Source organism: Archocentrus centrarchus, chromosome 12 (assembly GCF_007364275.1).
Source record: "Archocentrus centrarchus isolate MPI-CPG fArcCen1 chromosome 12, fArcCen1, whole genome shotgun sequence".
NCBI classification, from domain to species: Eukaryota; Metazoa; Chordata; class Actinopteri; order Cichliformes; family Cichlidae; genus Archocentrus; species Archocentrus centrarchus.
Window position 1 is genome coordinate 25,881,177 of NC_044357.1, and position 18,290 is coordinate 25,899,466.

The following is an 18,290-nucleotide window of genomic DNA, read 5'->3' on the forward strand; positions in this document are numbered from 1 at the left end:
CTGTTTGAGCCTCGGGGTGGCGCCACAGGGATGAAATCAGACCCACTGTGGGCCGTAGTTACCTGCTGACGCTGGCGCCACAGCTGATAGAAGCATAAACAAAAACAAAGATAAATAAAAAGTAAATAAATGTACGAAGAAGGGGAAGGAAACGAAGATATGAGGATGAAGGAAGCTCCTAAGGAAGAAAGAAGAAGAAATTATTGGCTGTTTATGAAAAGCGAAACTATCGAACTTGTTCATGAACGCCTCTTCCTCAGGCTGCGAACTCTCCGAGGCTCCGTGAACGTAGCACGCGCTTTGACAGCTCAACACGCCAACATGGCGGCTGGCAGCTAACGCAGGCGGCGCCTCCTCCTCCGTCTTTATCCTGATCTTATCGGCAGGAAGGAAATCCGCGGGGCCGCTGACAGTCACGGAGAGGCACGGTGAACGGATGTCTGTCCCGGGCGCCGTCCCGCTCCGCTCCGGTACGTACAGCCGGTTTGTTTTGGACTGAACCTACAGCAACAGCGGCGGAGGGCGGACTGGTGCTGCGGGGCTTCTCCACCTGTCGGCCGGTATGTCTCGCAGGTAAGAAGGCGTACCTGTGCGGTCGCTTCTCTCGGCTCGGACTCGCTGGCGGTAAAATGGGTCTGTGAGATCAGAGAGACCGCTGTGACATCAGTCCGCCTTAAAAGAGTCGCCAGACTTATTAAGGTTAAAGGTCATTAGCCTAGTAAGGTTAAAGGTCAGAAAGCTGCCACGTAGCCCTGATACAGAGTTACTCCACAGGGGCTGCTTTTAGACCGGAATTCCAGGTGTTTGTGATGTAAATCAGTGGTTTTCATTACCAGCATCCTTTGTTGTGGTCACAGTGGCTCCACCCACGGGTGATTCACATTAGATAATCCCCTCCACCCCACACTGCTCCACATTTATTCCTGCTACAGCAGCTGTGCGTGGTTCATACTTCAAAATAATCCTTCGTCTGATATTGGACCTTTTCCCTCTATCTTAAAGACACTTCCTTCTGATTGGCCGCCCCTCAGAAACAGAAGTGGGTGGGGCTTCTGTGTGCCTGGGATGACCGTATTAGGAATGTCCTCAGTTACAGAGGCTCTCTGATAGGCTGCAGGCCTTCAGGCCCGCCCCATTTCATGGAAAACCGCGAACTAGTCAAAGAAACGATTTATGGGCGCAAATTGTTGGAAAGATGTTTTGTGTCTGCAGCGCCGACGCATCAACCTGCCAACCAATAAGAAAGCTTCATAAGAAGTGGCCAGAGGTGGCAAAAGTACTGACATTCTGTACTTAAGTAGACGTACAAGTACTTGTACTTCGTTACTTCCCACCTCTGGAAGTGGCACCCAAACCTAAACGAGCAGAGGGAGGCAGCTGCTCCTGCTTATCGTCTTACACTAAAAGCACGCCTGTTCTTCCCATGTTCAGATTCATATTTTTATTCCTGGGCTCTGCTACAGTAGCTGTTCCTGCTTCAGCCTTCAAAATAATCCTTCTTTCTCTGATACTGGACCCTTTCCAGTATCAGGTCGGGCGGCTCAGTGTGGAGTTGGGAGGGAGACAAAGAGCAGCAACAAGGCGAAGGCTGAGAAGCAGCACAGGTGAGTAATTCTGCCACATTTGGCCGAGCGTTTGATTATGGAGCCGATCTCATCCGGCGAGCTTCCGGTCTGAGTCCGGCACACCTGAAACCACACAAACACAAAAGGAGACGCACAGGGAGGGGCGCGGGTCGGAGACAGGTGCAGGTGGAGGAGGGTGTGGTAGGTGGACTGCGTGACTGAGGCCTCTGTTTAACATACACCTGCTGATGTTTGCTGTAATAATCTGCAGCCTGACGAGTGTTTGGATGGTTTTTATTGTTGACACAGAGACACCTCAGAGTTCCCGGGTCAGAAACCCCGGGGGCCGTGGGAGAAATGAGGTGTGATCATGATCTAAAAATAGATTGAACTCTTCGCATCCCTCCCCGAGTGTTTCCCCTCCCCTGATGTTTTTACCTGCGTCTCCGTCTTCCTCACGGGTGGATGAGTGAGCCCGGCAGCAGGCGCCTCAGGCCTCTGCTGCAGCTGTCTGTGGCGTCTGGGCGGAGGCGTGCGTTCTTCAGCCACATACCAAACATGCTGCAGGTTCCTGCGAAGCTCCAGGAAGTAGTCTGGCCCCTCAGATGCTGCTCTTCCTCTCTGGTTTTGCAGGATTTGGTGAACTTTGCTCCGTGTGACCTTTAGGTGTTTTTGTCTCTGCAGGTAATCTCAGGACTGTTAAACTGCTGATGATGTCATCACCAATGGCAGCCTCCCGTCTTCAGCCCTCCACGGCTCTGGACTCCCTGTCTGTGTCTTCCCTCTTAAGCGGGGATCTGGATGATGAAGGAGGAAGAGGAGGAGAAGGTGAGGATGAAGGACTGGGAGACCTGGAGGTGAACCCGTATGATGGTTTGCCCTTTTCTTCACGGTACTACGCCCTGCTGGACGAGAGGCGGCGCTTTCCGGTGTGGCGGCTCAGGCAGAGTCTGCTGGAGCACCTGGAGAGCCACAACATGGTCCTACTGAGCGCGCCCAGCGGGGCCGGGAAAAGCACGCAGGTAACCACAGACAGGAAACCAGATTTACTCGGGTCGAGCTCTAAATCGAACCTTTATTAACAACAGAAACCTAACAAAGTCGGTGAGACCATGTGACTGCCTCCAAGCTGGTTCCATGTTTTTATTCTTCTCGAGCGGCTTTGAAGAAGAAGAAGAAGAAACAGCCTTTATTGTCCCACAGAGGGGAAATTTGGGTGTAACAGCAGCCACAGTTATTATAAATATAAATAAAGATATAATAATTTACACTATTAAGAAAAGAATATATATAAAATCAACAAACAAGATTAACCTTAATACTACTAATAATAACACTATATACAATGTACATGATGTGCCTGTGTGTTGAACCTTAACAGGCCGGACTATTTACAGTATATTATATATTATCCTACATTGTGTAGGCTATTGTGGTTTTTGTTGGGAGCAGTGATGGTTATAAAGTCTTACAGCTGCTGGGAGGAAGGATCTGCGGTAACGCTCCTTTGTGCATTTAGGATGCAGCAGTCTGTCACTGAAGGAGCTCTCCAGCTCAGCAACAGTTTCATGCATGGGGTGGGAGACCTTGTCCATCAGTGATGTTATTTTGGTCAGAGTCCTTCTGTCTCCCACCACCTGCACTGAGTCGAGAGGACATCCTAGGACAGAGCTGGCTTTCCTGATGAGCTTGTCTATCCTCTTCCTCTCAGCTGTAGACAAGCTGCTGCTCCAACATACTGCTGCATAGAAGATGGCTGATGCCACCACAGAGTCATAGAAGGTCTTCAGGAGTGTCCCCTGCACTCCAAAAGACCTCAGCCTTCTCATCAGGTAGAGTCTGCTCTGACCCTTCCTGTAGAGCGCATCAGTGTTATGAGTTTGAGTCTAATCCGAGCGTCTCGTTTGGCTTTTATTTTGACGGGATCCTGTTTCGAGCCTCGTCAGTTTAGCAGCCCGCGTGTTTTATACTGGTTTAACTGGTCTCACCCATTTCAGATCGCACTGGGCTGGGCCCCATGAACAGACAGTCTGTGGGGGTTTACTCGGCCTTGAGGGGACGTTAGAGGAGCTGCAGTTTTTCTCACTGATGACCTGGTTTTCTCGATACCTGCTCCAAACCCCCCCACCCCCCAGCTAATGAATGACACCATTAAACCAGTCTGACAGAAACCTGAAGCAGCTCTCTCCTCCCCGTGTGTCTTTGGTTACTCGTTGCTTCTGTCTGTGGGTTTCAGCCGTTTCCAATAATAACACGTTTTACAGCCTTTATCTGCGCGTTTGCTTATTAACCTGCTGCTGCCTCATCCAGCTGTTATCACTGTAACCTTTGCCCCTCTGCGCCGGCTGGATGTCAGTAATTTCACCTGTTTTTACTCACAGTTGAAGGAGAAGAACACAAATGTCACAGAAATTAGATTTTTTTAATGAATATTTGACTTAATTAGTGTTTAAGTTTGGCCTCCTGCTCATTAGATCTGAAGAAGGCTTTGATTAAATATTCATGAGGTCCTGTTTGTTCTCTCTGTCGATGCATGGATGAACCACAGACTGTATATAAGGGATGGACGTAGGCCTGGTGACATCACACACTGTGGTGTTCGAGGTCGTACAGCATGGCGGTGGTTGGCTGGTCTCAGGTTCGGGATCGATTTGACTGACAGAGGAGAGCTAATTCAAACAAGCAAACAATCCAGAACACACTGTGTGTGTGTGTGTGTGTGTGTGTGTGTGTGTGTGTGTGTGTGTGTCCTCCTGCAGGTGCCTCAGTGGTGTGTGGAGTACGCGCTCTCCTATGAGTTCTCTCAGGGCCTCGTCTGCTGCTCGCAGCCTCACGCGGCGGCGGCGGTGAGTCTCGCCCTTCGCGTGGCCGATGAGATGGACCTCAGCTTGGGTTTGGAGGTCGGCTACAGGGTGTCCCACGATGACGGCTGCACGCCTGACACCCTGCTCAGGTTGGATAGCTTCAGCAGATGCTGGATCAATAACCTCATTATTTCGCGCTGTGTTTGGTAATCGATGCTCTAAAACATGATTATGAAAGCACGACATTCATTTAAAAATTCTTCCGCTGTATTGCTCATGAAGGAGTTCAGAGTGCTTCCCTTTGGGAAGTACAGACAAGGGCAGCATATCTAACAGCAGTATAGGTGGGCGCTGCCCCTCGGTAGGCTTCCAGAGGAGAAGAAACGGCTCGTTTTAGTGTCGATGAACTGAGGGTTGCATAAAAGGCCAATATTAGATTGTTTTGAACAGAGTTACTGCAGGTGGTTCCTTACAGTAAACTAAAGAGTTGGCTCACTTTAATCATTTAACTCACAGAAAGTGTCACATGATCCCCTTTGTCACCCTCTGACACTGATCTGCATACAAACAGTTAAAGTCTGCAGAACTTTTAAAGCTGCAGTTCTGTGAACACGCGGTGCTCCAGCAGCTCCACGCTGCAGAGACACGAAGCCGTTCTTCCTCTGAGCGTCTGCACAGGTGAGGGGCATCCTGATAATGTTACTCAGCCTTTCTTCTGCCCTCAGCCGCACCTTCACTCTTTGTCCTCCATAAAGCTGCAGCTTCCTCTGAAAGCTGTTCCCCGTGTGCTGCTTTCTCGCCCTCTCCTCAGGTTTGTCAGCGACACTCTCCTGCTGGAGGAAATGATGTCAGACCCCCTGCTGCATCAGTACGGGGTCGTGGTCTTGGATGAGCTGCAGGAGCGTACGGTGCCCACCGACGTGCTGCTCGGCCTGCTGTGCGACGTCTGCCGCCAGAGGCCCGACAACTTCCGGGTGGTCCTCCTCGCTCACCCGACGCTGGCACCTCGGCTCTCCGCCTTCCTGGGACCCTCCGTCCCTCACCTCTCCCTGGACAGCCTGCCCTCGGAGCCCCCTAACGGAGAGGAGGAGGAGGGTGGAGCAGAGGACAGGAAGGCTGCTAACGTGGAGGTGGAGACGCTGTACAGGGAGCTCTCAGCAGGCAAAGAGCCCGCCGCCGTCGCCTGTCACATGGTGCTGGATCTGCACCGAAGAGGAGAGGAAGGAGATGTGATGGTGTTTCTGGCCAGCGTGCAGGTACAGAAGAACGCAGACCCCCCAGTGCTAAGGTTTTTATGTCAGCACATAGAAACTCATCTGCAGGTATTAAAATGATTTAAATACAGCAGCATGACACATTTACACCGTGTCACTATTTATTTAACTAAAACTAAACCGAGGGCTCCGTTATTGGCCAAATAAAGTCAAGACTGCTGGAAGGAGGAAGTCCTGTGGAAACCTGATCTTCTTCCTTTATTACAGTGTGTGTCTGTGTGTGTGTGTCTGTGTGTGTGTGTGTGTTTTTAAACTGTAACACAAAGAGCTTCACTCTCTATTCTGCAGAGTTTCACCTCCTTTGTCCTGCATGAGGACTGAATGAGGTCTCCTCATCCTCAGACAGAAACCATGAAACCACACACATGCCCTCACGTGCCCTCTGTACATATTTACCTTCAGTTTAGTAAACTCTCATTTAAACTCCCTCTATGTCAACATCGCCACACCTCCTGCTCCAAAGCCTGGCCTCCCTCGGGGCGGTGCAGTTGGTGTCGGGTTCTTTTTATTGCCGGTAAGTGCCGATCAGCTCGTCCTCAGTTTGCAGTACCAGAGAAGCACTGATTTCTGTGGAGCCTGCACCACATTGAGAATATCCTGATTGCTCTGTCTCCTGATGGGGAGCTGAAACCATTAAACCCCTTTAGCAGGAACCTCTCAGAGCGGGCGGTTAGGTTGTTGTGGATGGTGCCACCATCATATTATTTTAGAGAAATGCTCTAAAAGGCTCCAACAGCACCAACACAGGACAGAGGTCCAGTTCAGGGACTCCAGACAGCTGAGGTGAAGCTAGCACACAGCTAGCAGCTACAGCCACCTGTGTCACCATCCACCTGTCAGTCAGAGAGGCCACACCCCTAATAGTGCAAACTTTATTTAAACAGGTAAGATATAGACACCCCCCCACCCCCCCATACAGCTGGTATGAAGGGGAAATCATCTACAGACACAAATAAGTTTCTGCATCAGGCTGTAAACATCAGAGGCGATTGCTCTAAAACTGCAAGGGAAGCTCAGCTTCCGCTAAAATGTCAAAAAATAAGTCATCAAACATATACTGTTGTGCATACATGTCATTGACTAAATATGCGCTACAACGAGCTCAACTTTTGTTCAGAATCAGCTTCTTATCACTGGTAACGACGCGGCTTTCCTCTCACTCATTCCCGCAGCTTCTCAGTGCTTTAAACAGTGTGGACGCTGAGCGTCTACAGAGTTCAATAGCGAAGCAAAGAAAGCAGCGAAACGAGACGAGTCATTGGATAAATGCTGGGCTTTTTCCCGCCCATCGGACGCTCAGCTTCTGCATGATGATTGGATGATCTGTCTGAGGCTGAATCCCTTTTTGATTGACAGCGAAATGAGCGAATCAGCGATCTTTTGGTGTAAACATCCGTGGGAGCATTTTAAAATTTTCCATCTGTTCTGAGTTGAACCGGAGACTTTCCTAATCCTCTTAGCGTCATTTTCTTTGTTAAACACGTCTAGCGACAAATCAAGCTTCTATTTCTGGTGGTTTTTTGTAGCTGCTTGTGTTTGGAGACTGACTTCTATCGCAGTTTCTGTCCAGCGGGTGCTGCTGTATAAATAAACCGACACATTTTATGATGTAGGCCAAAATTGAGCTTCCCCTCCTTGAAAGACCAGCATCCGCCACTGGTAAACATATTTGTTTAACATGGGAGTCTATGGGACTGACTCGTGGTGGCGCCTCGAGTGGACATAAGAGGAACTGCAGTTTTTCAGCCTGTTTGATTAAAAACTCGTCCCCTGAAAGCTTCACAGTGGATGTGGGTTTGATCGTGTCCTCTCCCCTCTCTGTTATATAGGAAATAGAAGAGTGCGCCGCCCTGCTGGAGAAGGAGTGCATCGCTCTGAGTCCGCAGCTCGGCGCTCTCAGACTCCTCCCCCTCCACGCCGGGCTCGGTGGGCTTACCCAGCGGCTCTACGAGGCCGAACCCGACGCGTCCGCTCTGAGGGAGGAGGAAGGCTCTGAGGACGGCTCAGCGTCAGGAGGCGGCGGTGTGGGCGCTAAAAGGAAGGTCATCCTCACCGATACGCTCGCTGAGGCGTCCTTCTCGCTGCCGGGAATTCGCTATGTCATCGACACTGGCCTCCAACTCAAAAATGTGAGTTTGTGTTCATCATCATGTTGAACCATAACCGTGTTTACCCATCAGTAATGTTAAATGTTCTGTGGCAGGTTTATAACCCACAAATCAGAGCGAACTCTCAGGTCCTGAGAGCGATCAGCAAACACCAGGCCGACATGCGCACTCAGAGGGTGAACAGCCACCTTCCAGGTAGGTCATTTCACCTGTTCAGGTTTCACTTCCTGAAATTTAAAGGTGGGGTTTGGAAAACTGCACCTCGGGCTCTCTCTCTGGAGTTCAGCTTGCTTGAATCACATGGACTGAAACACCCGCCAGCTTTCTATCAGTACTTCCCATAGACTGTAAATAAAAGATGGACACAGCAGCCATGACGTCGCTGCTAGTTTCTCAGTTTCGTTAGTATTTTGGCAGCTGCCGTGTTGTTTGGAGCCTGAAGGTCTGATTCAGACTTCTGCTCTGAGTCTTTGGAGCGTGACCTCTAACCCAAAGCATCAGAGCAGGTAACAGTTACCCGGGCTGAGCAGGAGCAGGCAGAACATTCACAGCCTCCAGGGTAACTTTAAATGACCTTAGATTCATTTAGTGACACCAGCTCCCGGAGATTTAGTTTCTCCAGCTGATTCCTGGCAGCAGATCCAGGAAATAAAAACTTCTGACCTTGGTGATGGGTGCAGGTGATCAAACCTGAAGACAACATGATGGTGACTGTGAGGCGTAACCAGGAGCTATGATGCGGTTCCTTTTAGTTGGCTCACTGCACCATCTGGTGGTACATGTTGGTATTACATGGATGGTGACGTTCTGCAGGAGGAGTTTACATGAAGTACCTTTAAGCTGTCACTTAAATCAGCCTGTATATTTGGCTGTATGGTGTCTGTTGACTGTGTCCTCCCTGTTCTTTAGGTCTGTGCCTCCGTCTGTACTCCCAGTCCCTGTACGAGGAGGGCATGGCAGAGGCTCGCTGTCCAGGTGTGATGGAGGAGAACCTCAGCCACCTGGTGCTGCTGCTGAAGAGGCTCGACATCGCTGACATGGGACAGTGCAAGTTCCTGGACAGACCAGGTTACTTTTTATACCCTATCACCTGAGCTCCACCTTTGACCTCAGAGCTATTAAAAACACACCATTTACCTGGAAAACAGCAGTTTTTAGACACACACTTTTATATGTAGGAGCTTCTGGATCATGGGTGCAGTGAAGGAGGTGTGAATTTCCACCCAGGCTAAGGAGAGTCTTCTCTAACGCTCTGGAATCAGAGCAGCGTCTCTGCTGCTTCGTGGGGCCGTGGTGGTTTGGTGTCACCCTCATGTCTTCCCTCTCTCCCTCCCCTCCAGCCCCCGAGGCTCTGATGCAAGCCTTGGAGGACCTGGACTACCTGGCAGCGCTGGATGATGACGGAAATCTGTCGGAGGTGGGCATCATCATGTCGGAGCTCCCCCTGGAGCCATCGCTGGCTAAAGTGCTGATCGCCGCCTGCGAGTACGACTGTGTCGACGAGGTTCTCACGATCGCCGCGATGCTCACAGGTAACCGAGAATCACAGGATGCGAAGCCTGTTTTCTGTTTTCATACAGAATATTTGATGTGATCTTTTCTTGTTTCAGCTCCTTCCTGCTTCGTCACTGCAGAGCCCAGCAGGGAGGAGGCGGCAGTCGCACACTGGAGGCCTCTGATGCACACAGAGGGAGATCACATGACTCTCATTAATATCTATAATGCCTTCTTAGAGCGTACGTACACCCGGGCAGGAAATTCTCGTTACAGCAGAATTAGAGGCTTCTTCTGAGTCTTTGGTCTGTGTGTGATCCCTGCAGACAATCAGGATGAGGCCTGGTGCACGACGAACTTCCTCAGTCACGCCGCGCTGCGATTGGCTGCGGTGATCAGGGCGCAGCTGCTGGAGGTGATGCAGCGGATAGAGCTTCCTGTTTCTCCTCCTGCTTTCGGATGCCAAGACAACTGCACGAACATCAAGCGTGCGCTCATCTCAGGCTTCTTCCTCAAAGTGAGGCCTTGTTGTTGTTTTTATGCTGATAATTCTGCTGAGGACCAAGTTAACAATAACTCCTCCCCCTCCTCAGGTGGCTCACGATGTGGACGGCTCCGGTAACTACCTCCTGCTAACTCACCGCCACGTGGCTCACCTCCATCCCTTCTCTTCTTACCTGTGTCGACAACCGCGACCCGACCCCCCCGGCTGGGTCCTCTACCACGAATTCACCGTCTCCCGTGATAACTGCGTCCGCATCGCCTCTGAAGTCCACCCTGAGATGTGAGTCAGAGCGCCGGCCGGCTGCAGGAGCGTCACGGTGAGAAGTTGCTCTGCGCTGTATTAACGGCCTGTCCCGACTCTCCGTAGGCTCGTGGAGCTGGCGCCTCAGTACTTCCTGGGAAACCTGCCTTCGAGCGACGGGAAGGAGCTGCTGATGGAGCTGCGGCGGAGCCTGGAGCCGCCGGGGGCGGCCGATCGAGACGGGGCGGAGCAGGAGCACGGCCGGAGCCACAGAGGCGCCGAGGGGACGCAGGAACCGCACAATCAGTCCAGCACCGAGCTCTGTGTCCTCCAATGAGATGGGAGAAGGGGCGGAGCTTCTCAGGAGAAGACTAAACACTCGGCGGTCACTTTGATTTTATTGTTTTTGGTTTTTTTATCAGCTACTCTGAGATCTCGTTTGAGTCTCCTCGATGTGACTTTACACTAATGTACAGCCCTCTGCTCGCACCGCCTCATTTCCTCCTTTTTTTTTTTTTACTTTATTTAAAAATAAATCTCAAACACTCGCTTTTATTTAAAGAGATTTCTATGTTTCTACAAAATTAGAGTTTTAAATTAAAATGGAAGGAGCGACGAGGGTGAAATACTGAAAGCAATACCCGCCTTTAGTGTACAACCTTTGACCTCTATGCAGATGCCCATCACTGTGTCGTGACATTTTTAATAGAACCTGCATCAAATAAAAGTGATGTTTTTCATGCAGAGTGATTTTCACGTATAGCTGCCTGATGTTAAACCTTTAAAGTCGCTTTATTGTACGATTAAACTGTCTGGTATTAAAGATCCTTTCCTTCTCAGAGGCGTCTGTCGTTCTGTCTGCAGCACGAAAACCAAACCACAGACTGGAAGTAAACGATGGAAGAAGCCAACGTGACGCCAGCTGCTGGTTTTGGGTGACGCCTTTTGAAGCCTTGGTGTTTCCAGCTTTTGGGAATCAGAGATGATCATATTTCAGCGAGAAGGTGGAATGCAAACTTTGTGCTTGGTTAGCGAGTTGCATGGATGCAGTGCAGATAGAAATACTTGCTAACCAGTGCTCAGCAACATCCAATAAAATCCCAGAATTTCACCGACCCAAACTGGAGCTCCGCCTTCTTGGACGGTCTGCTAGTCCAATGAAGCACATAGCAGCCATATTGGCCCCAACAGCACAAACACGGTCCAGAGGTCCAGTTCAGGGACTCCAGTTAGCTCAGGTGAAGCTAGCAGACAGCTAGCAGCTACCTTAAAGAGGCCACAGTCTTCAAAGTGAAAACTTTATTCTTAATATCAGCTACAACACTGATATTAAGAATAAACACAGTTATAAAGAGCACAGCAGGACATCAGATTCATGGAGGCATCGTTTGGTGCTCCAAATCTGAGCCGTCGTCTGGCTCGTGTTCTTAAATGCAGCCGAGCACAGAGCTCATGGACCCTTTGAAACGGGCTTATGTGGTCTCTCCAATTTCTCTTTAATGTTCATAGTGTTTTCATTATGGGGCAGATAAACGTTACAGTAAATAAAACTTAATGATAAAATTAATTAATGATGCAAGTAGTTACAGCACATTATCTCCACTTTTATTGTAGATACTGTACATGCAGCCGGCTGTGTTACAGCTGCAGCTGTGAGCAGAGCTTTGGAGGACAGCAGCACACAGTATGTACATATCAGGAGATCTTTGGGGTTCAGTGCTTCAGAGCGGTGTCCCTCATGGTTTGGTACACGGACTCGTTCTGCTTAAACATCTTCAGCTCCAGCTCGGTCTGCGTGCGAATCCCCTGAAACACAAAGGAGTGAAATAAAAATATGTATTTAAAAACACTTACAGGCCAAACATGAGCAGAGGATGATACCTCCAGGTCTTTGGTAATGGAGTGGTTGGGTCCGTGGGTGACCATCAGGATGCGGTAGGCCTGGCAGATCAGGCTGTGACCAGCCTCAATCTGCCCCGCATGCCAGTTGGTGACGCCTGCTCTCATCATGGCCATACCCAGCTGGGCGTTATTGGGATGGTACAACTTCCTGTTCAGGAGGGCAATGGGGGGAGGGGGTGCAGACAAACTTGGATTAAAGACTACAGTGTGACTTTTTAGATGCACTAAAACAGGCACAATCTAAACCAGTGAGTATATATAAACTTATTCATGGCTTGTAGTTGAGATGAAATAACTAAAGAAGTTTTTTTTATCTGAAGCAGGATTACAGATCAGGTCAAAGTAATACATCTCAAGCATTGTGTCTGGGGAGGGGGACTTCTCTGTGTAGACCTGACCCCGGATAAGTGCAGGAAATGGATGGATGGACCGATCCTTAATTTGGTGCTTTGTCAAAAGGATTTTGGTGGAAGTTACAGCTTCCTGTCTTCTTTGGGGAAAACTCCACAGGCTTTGAACACCTGGATATCAACAGTTTATGTCGTCATCCACGGGCTTCCATCGTACTGCAGAGTTTATGTTGGGACTTTGATCGCTCAGGAGTTTTTTGTTTTTTTTGACTGTTTGGACTTTCTGTGGTGCTGAAAGATGAACTGTTGCCCTCAGAGGACATTTTATTTACCTTTGCCTCAGTCCTGATCAGCCTCCATGTCAAAGTTACTGTAGAGCAACCGCACACATGATGCTACCACCACCATGCTGTGCTGTAGGGACTGTTTCATCAGGTGGTGACCCGCTGTGCTTCAAGTTCTACCCCAAAATTACATTTTGATAATCAGATCTGAGAATTTTGTCAAACTGCTCGAACACAGAGACCCAGTTAATGAAGTACTACCAAGCTGGCCACCCCCAATCTGTTCAGAGAAGCTTTGTTGGAATGACCAATTCATCCTCGTTTACCAATCAAGACCTCAGATATGACGAGTTCATCTATGTACTCGTCATCTAGAAAGAGTACCTGGATGAAGAGTACTGGTAGTTCCAGGCTTCTTCCATGCCACAGTTTGAGACCCTAACGATCACCACACTTTTATTATGGAGGTCTGCAGAGTTAAATGGACTTTGTGACTCCTAACTCAGCTTTTCTGGCTTGTATGCGTTACTTTTTTATGGAACTGCATCATGACTGATTTTTGAGATTCCTCATTGGTCTCACTTTTCAAACCTGGAGGCTACATCCATTTTTGATAAACACTGTCATCAGCACTCACCTGTATCCCTCCACCATCCTGTGGGCGTAGTCTGCTGCCTTAACGAAGGACCGCTGGTACGACAGGACCTCGCTGGCGATGCTGAGCACTTGCAGCTTGTACAGGTTAGTATCTGCCAGGATGTCCTCCTGCTTTTGCAGACAGTCACAGCACAGCTTCAACACCTGAGAGAGGACAGAACAGATCTTCGCTGAGCTGAAGGAGGTAAAGAAAGCTCAGCAACAGACACCAAGAGAGGAAAGGTGGAGAGAGGGTGGTGTACCTCATTGTAATCGCCCTCAACGCGAGACTTCTCAATCTTCTCCAGACACTCCTTACTGAAGGCCGTCACCTCCTTGACCTTATCAGCAGATGGCTGAGAGAGAGAAAAGTGGAGGTAAAGGAAGTGAAAACACGTTAAAAACAGACTGATGTTTGTCCTCTCACTTTGCTGTCTGCGACCGCCGTCATCAGGTCATCCTTGATGTGCTTGCTGCAGTGCTCACAGGTGCAGTCAAAGTAGTAACGCTCCTTCAGTTTCTTCTGGCGGTCGGCCGACAGGTTCAGGAAGTCCACGTAGCTCACGGTCAGCTCCTCCCCTTCGGCGATTTTCCCCAGAGCCCGGAGCTCGATTCTGGGACAGAGAAGGACAGGACGGCATCATTGGAACTGGACTGCATCCTGTCTGGATACCCTGAGTCCTGAGACTAGATTAATGCACGTCCACTGACGTTTATGCATCTAAATTTACTTTTAGATCGAGATCAGGTTTATAATCATTAGGATGATCATTAGGCTGTTATCATCATTAGGATGAGAACAGCAGCAATGAGAGTCTCTCAAGAGTCCACTTTCTTAAATCCAATAAGATGCTTGAATGAACAAATTATTGGGTCATTTACTGATATTTGTTGCTTATCTTTTGGCATTGATGCCTTGCCACCGGTGGCCACAAAGAGATAACAGTCCAGATTTCCACCTACAGAATCTACACTGGGATACTGAAGAGGTGGAGGTGGCGTAACTCGAAGGTCTGGCTCCACTTCTGTTTGTTCTGGTTTGACTTTTTTTACTGTTTTGTTTTCACTCGCTCTCTGATTTCATTTTTACTGTGATTACATTTAGACTAAAAAAGACACCAGATATAATTTTAGGACTTGAGACGGTATTTGGTGACTTATTAGTTAATGATAACACTGGTTAACTACCTTAGTTGTTATTAAACTGGATGCTATTAAACTTAAATGCTCTTATTGGAAAGTTGACTCCTTAGAACCAAACCTGAGAAAATCGAACTTTAGCTGAATGAGTGAGTTATACAAATATTCACCTTACTGCACAGTTGTTATGAAGGGGAAAACTATCCATAGAGACCAAAACTATTCTTGATTCAGGCTGTAAACATGTTCATTTCTGTAAACTTGGATGTTTTAACACGGGAGTCTGTGGGGACTTAGAGGGAGCCTCTGGTGGGCATTAGAGGAACTGCAGCTGTGTGTTGTTTTTGTGGGTTTCAGTGTTTTTGTGTTTGTGTGCCACGGGAGAAACAAAGATAATTCCAGAAGATGTCTACATGAAGCTGTGTGCGTGTGTGTGTGTGTGTGTGTGTGTGTGTGTGTGTGTGTGTGTGTGAGAGGCGTACCTCCTCTGAGAGTGGAGTGCAGAGCTCACAGCTGACTGGCTGCAAAGCACAGAGACAGTCAGAGGATTAAATGCTGCATCAGTGTGGTCCATTAAATCTGTCCACTTCCAGCTTTACTGCTGTACTTTATCACCATAATATGGACCCTCATATACAGTTAAAATGAGCTAAATGGCACATAAAATCACTCATCTTCTTATTACATATAGCAAAGATGTTTTTCAGATTGGTTTTTTTATGCAGTGAGAGGTTTATTCTGTGACTGAGTCTATGAGAGAGCAGCCATCTGCAGCTCGGATACGTGCTTCCCGTGGTTGAGGATGACGGTGCAGTTGGGCCAGCAGTCGTGGTTGACCAGACACAGGTTGGGAAAGAGCCCCACACCCACAGCCTGCAGGCCTCTTTGGTCACTCAGCGTGAATCCATTACACTTGATCTGCAGGAACAGACACAGCGAGGGTGAGCTCAGAGGGTCACACTGAACCGTTCAGGTTAATGATGAAGCACTAACGATGCCAAAGATGTGCGAGATGTAGTCGACGGAGTGCTGCCTCGTCCCGTAAGACCAGAACTCCAGGAACGTGTTCACGTCAGCCCGGAGCCTCTTGAAGTCCTCTGCGGCCAGGTCGGCCACGTGGTCCTGCAGTTGGTCCACGGAGATCAGCTGACTGTCGGACGCGATGCCCGTGTCCTTGTGCAGGCGCCACAGCACACGAGCTGCCAGGCTGGGGCCAGAGAGACAGAAAGATTCAGTCAAACTGGTCCCAGTACAGACACAGGAAAGTTCTCCAGTTTTTTCCTCACGAGTTGAAACTGATTCACAGATTTATTGTTGACACAGAATTAGCTTCTCTGAATCCAAAGGGAGATTTTTGCCAGTAAAATTCAGATTAATAACTTCACAGGAATTAGCAGGCAGCACTGAGATCAGGTGGAGTTTGAAAACTGCCTGGCCTCTGAGGTCTGAGGCAGCTCAACCCCTGATCCTAGGACTGGGGGGGCTTTAACCAGTGACCCATTTAGGGTGTGAGTAATTGGACCCTCCAAACAGAAAAGCTTTACCACAGAAACTGTAACGCGAGACTTAACCTGACTTAAAATGATCATCATTTATTCTGATCACTGATCCTTTAGCACGTGGCTAAAACAAAAGCCAACACCGATCTGAGCTTCAACAACCTTTTAACCAGGACGTGTTAGCATGTTTTTGATGGCGGGAAAACCGTCACGCACACACGTGTTCTTACCGAATATTCTCGCTGGGCGCCTTGCCGAGCTTCTTGATGGCGGCGCACTCCTGCTTGTGCTCGCTCCAGCACGCCGTCTGGCAGGTTCGGTCGCAGTAGTGGGCAAACTTGCACTGGGCGCAGCGGTGCAGGTTGGCCTGATGGCGGAAGCAGCTGTGGCACACCTGTGTGGCCAAACTGAGACAGAAACATGGACAAAGTGTCTGAGCAGGTGCTCCAGGTCACGGTGTTCTCTGCAGCCTGAAAAAATTGACTTCCTTTGGTTCTTTGAAGACCTTTTACCTACGAGGCTTCACCTGATTGTAATGACCCTCATCTGTTTCACCCCTTCATATTGATCATGTGATGATGCACATCATCAATATTGGGTAAACGACCACCCCCCAGGTTTGAATACCTGGGACTCGCCACCTTTAACCTCTTGGGTGAAACATCAAAAAAAAGGAAGTCCAGCCACCTTTTTTCAAGCTCCAGAAACAAACCTGGAGAAATGAAAATCAAATATCAGGCGTGCTCAGAGAATGATGCACATCTGCGTCTGTTCCTCTCGTTTCTTTATCGTTGGTGTCTCAGCAGATTTCAGAGTCTGAGCGTAAACTGTTTATGCCAAAGGACACTGAGCAGCCTCGGTGATGCTGACGGCTGAAGCCCAGCAGAGCCTCTCAGGCTGCAGGTTCGGACAGCTCGTGCCTCACGCTGTGCAGAGCCTCGGTGCGTGCCTGCTGTCCTGCACGGTGTCGGCGAGCTCTTATATGGCTGTGACACCAACACTGCTACCAGATCTGTGTCTGCGGTTCCAGCACATCAACAAACCACAGTCAGCCTCAATACCAGCTGATCCTAGCATCAGTAAATCATTACTAATGAAGCAAATGGATAAAAGTCATCACATTGCAGAATTTTCCTGCATTTTTGCACCTTTAAGTCGAGGAAATATCCTCGTTAAACTGTCAGGGTGAATATGTGTTTATGCTTCATCAAAAACTGCAAACAAATCAGATTTACAGCGACTCTGATGTAGAGGAGCAGCAATAAACAGGTGGATATTATCTGATCATTGACTGCAGAAAACTTCAGTGTCATCTTTCACCCCCCCCGTGTCATTTAATGGAAATCCTGCTGCAGTTTTTGTACCTAAACTTTAACCAAACTTTAACCTCAAACCACCTCAAAGTGGCCTCCGCGTGTCCCAGTTTGACTTCTGCTGCGCTGTCAAACATCCGGCCCTCTCAGATTTTCTGGGACAGGTCTGCTTTCTGTCTCCAGAGGCTAAACTAAACACAGCGAATCAGCCTTCAGAGTCTCTGCATACTTGAAACAAACCACCACAAAATGAGCTTTTTTATGTCGTATATACACAAAGGCTCATAAAGCTGATGTTTTATTAATCAGACCTCAATGTTAAACCTTGCAAAGGCGTAATAATCCTTCCCGGTGGAATGAAAAAGTATGTCACGCTCAAGTTCACGCGACACCTCGTTGGCCTTCTTGCTGCTGATGTCATGAGAATTTGGAGGTCTGGAAACAAGGTCACGGCCCCGAGACCTTACCGACGCCCACAGTGTGCAACACACCTGAGACATGCTCATGCAGTCCAAAAACCAGAACAACCAGGAGCCCCGTACCTGTCAAAGACCACGGCTGCAAAACTGGGCTCAGAGAAGATCACTTCCCCAGTGTTGAGCTCTTTGGTGGCCCTCAGGCCTCGACCTTTGCTCCCGGCATCAAACAGCTCGGCTCTCTCCATGTTCCCTACAGTCATTGTGCCGGCTAAACAATACACAGCGGAGACAGAGAGGAAGGAGAAAGCAGCCGAGGGCGGGACGGGCTGAGGGAGTGCAGGACTCTAACTTTCGGGGGCCCTCTCTCTCTCCTCTTAGCCCGACCCCTGCAGAGGCCAAAAATAACCCTCTAGAGGTTGAACCACCTCTCCAGAGTGGTGGGGGGTGTGACCGGGGTAAGAGGTAGTCTGTGGGTGCCGTGGTGGGTGTGGGTCCCCTTGTTTGGGTCGGTTCCCCCGGTGGTATTTTGGTCCGGGGCAGCTGTGGCTGTCTGTCAGAGGCACATGACAGGAAACAGATTCTCTGCTTTTTACAGTACAGTGGAGCTGACTGCACACAGATTAACCCACTACAACACAAAAGAGTTAAAAAGTCCCAAAAATACGAATAAAGTCACTGAGGTTGATTTAATTGAAACAGCCAAACTTCATATTTAAAGCACTAAAACAAAGCTGGCTGAACTCCTCAGCCTGTCTGC

At 49.0% G+C, this 18,290-nt stretch overlaps 2 protein-coding genes across 2 annotated transcripts; one reads left to right on the top strand and one right to left on the bottom strand.

Annotated features, from left to right (window-relative positions):
* Window positions 1–284: 284 nt before the first annotated feature.
* dqx1 (DEAQ box RNA-dependent ATPase 1) lies at window positions 285–10,829 on the top strand. The gene is made up of 12 exons (XM_030742551.1): window positions 285–470; window positions 2,250–2,587; window positions 4,325–4,518; window positions 5,181–5,625; window positions 7,473–7,772; window positions 7,847–7,946; window positions 8,661–8,819; window positions 9,092–9,283; window positions 9,362–9,487; window positions 9,572–9,762; window positions 9,839–10,029; window positions 10,117–10,829. Exons 1-12 carry the CDS (start codon window positions 437–439, stop codon window positions 10,325–10,327), a joined length of 2,481 nt encoding a protein of 826 aa, XP_030598411.1. The 5' UTR covers window positions 285–436; the 3' UTR covers window positions 10,328–10,829.
* Window positions 10,830–11,532: 703 nt separating this feature from the next.
* Window positions 11,533–17,891, bottom strand: smyd1a (SET and MYND domain containing 1a). Its single transcript, XM_030742552.1, has 10 exons — window positions 17,657–17,891; window positions 16,032–16,208; window positions 15,296–15,509; window positions 15,090–15,220; window positions 14,785–14,823; window positions 13,590–13,776; window positions 13,426–13,518; window positions 13,164–13,327; window positions 11,872–12,040; window positions 11,533–11,796 (listed from the first exon to the last, which is right to left on the bottom strand). Exons 1-10 carry the CDS (start codon window positions 17,791–17,793, stop codon window positions 11,704–11,706), a joined length of 1,404 nt encoding a protein of 467 aa, XP_030598412.1. The 5' UTR covers window positions 17,794–17,891; the 3' UTR covers window positions 11,533–11,703.
* Window positions 17,892–18,290: the final 399 nt, after the last annotated feature.

Coding starts and splice junctions, on each gene's coding strand:
- dqx1 (XM_030742551.1), top strand. CDS start 437: ATGTCTGTCCCGGGCGCCGTCCCGCTCCGCTCCG. Junction 4,519..5,180: donor ACGCCTGACACCCTGCTCAG/GTTGGATAGCTT, acceptor CCCTCTCCTCAG/GTTTGTCAGCGACACTCTCC. Junction 7,773..7,846: donor CTGGCCTCCAACTCAAAAAT/GTGAGTTTGTGT, acceptor GTTCTGTGGCAG/GTTTATAACCCACAAATCAG.
- smyd1a (XM_030742552.1), bottom strand. CDS start 17,793: ATGACTGTAGGGAACATGGAGAGAGCCGAGCTGTTTGATGCCGGGAGC. Junction 15,510..16,031: donor GCGCCCAGCGAGAATATTCG/GTAAGAACACGT, acceptor CTCTGGCCCCAG/CCTGGCAGCTCGTGTGCTGT. Junction 11,797..11,871: donor CCATTACCAAAGACCTGGAG/GTATCATCCTCT, acceptor TTTGTGTTTCAG/GGGATTCGCACGCAGACCGA.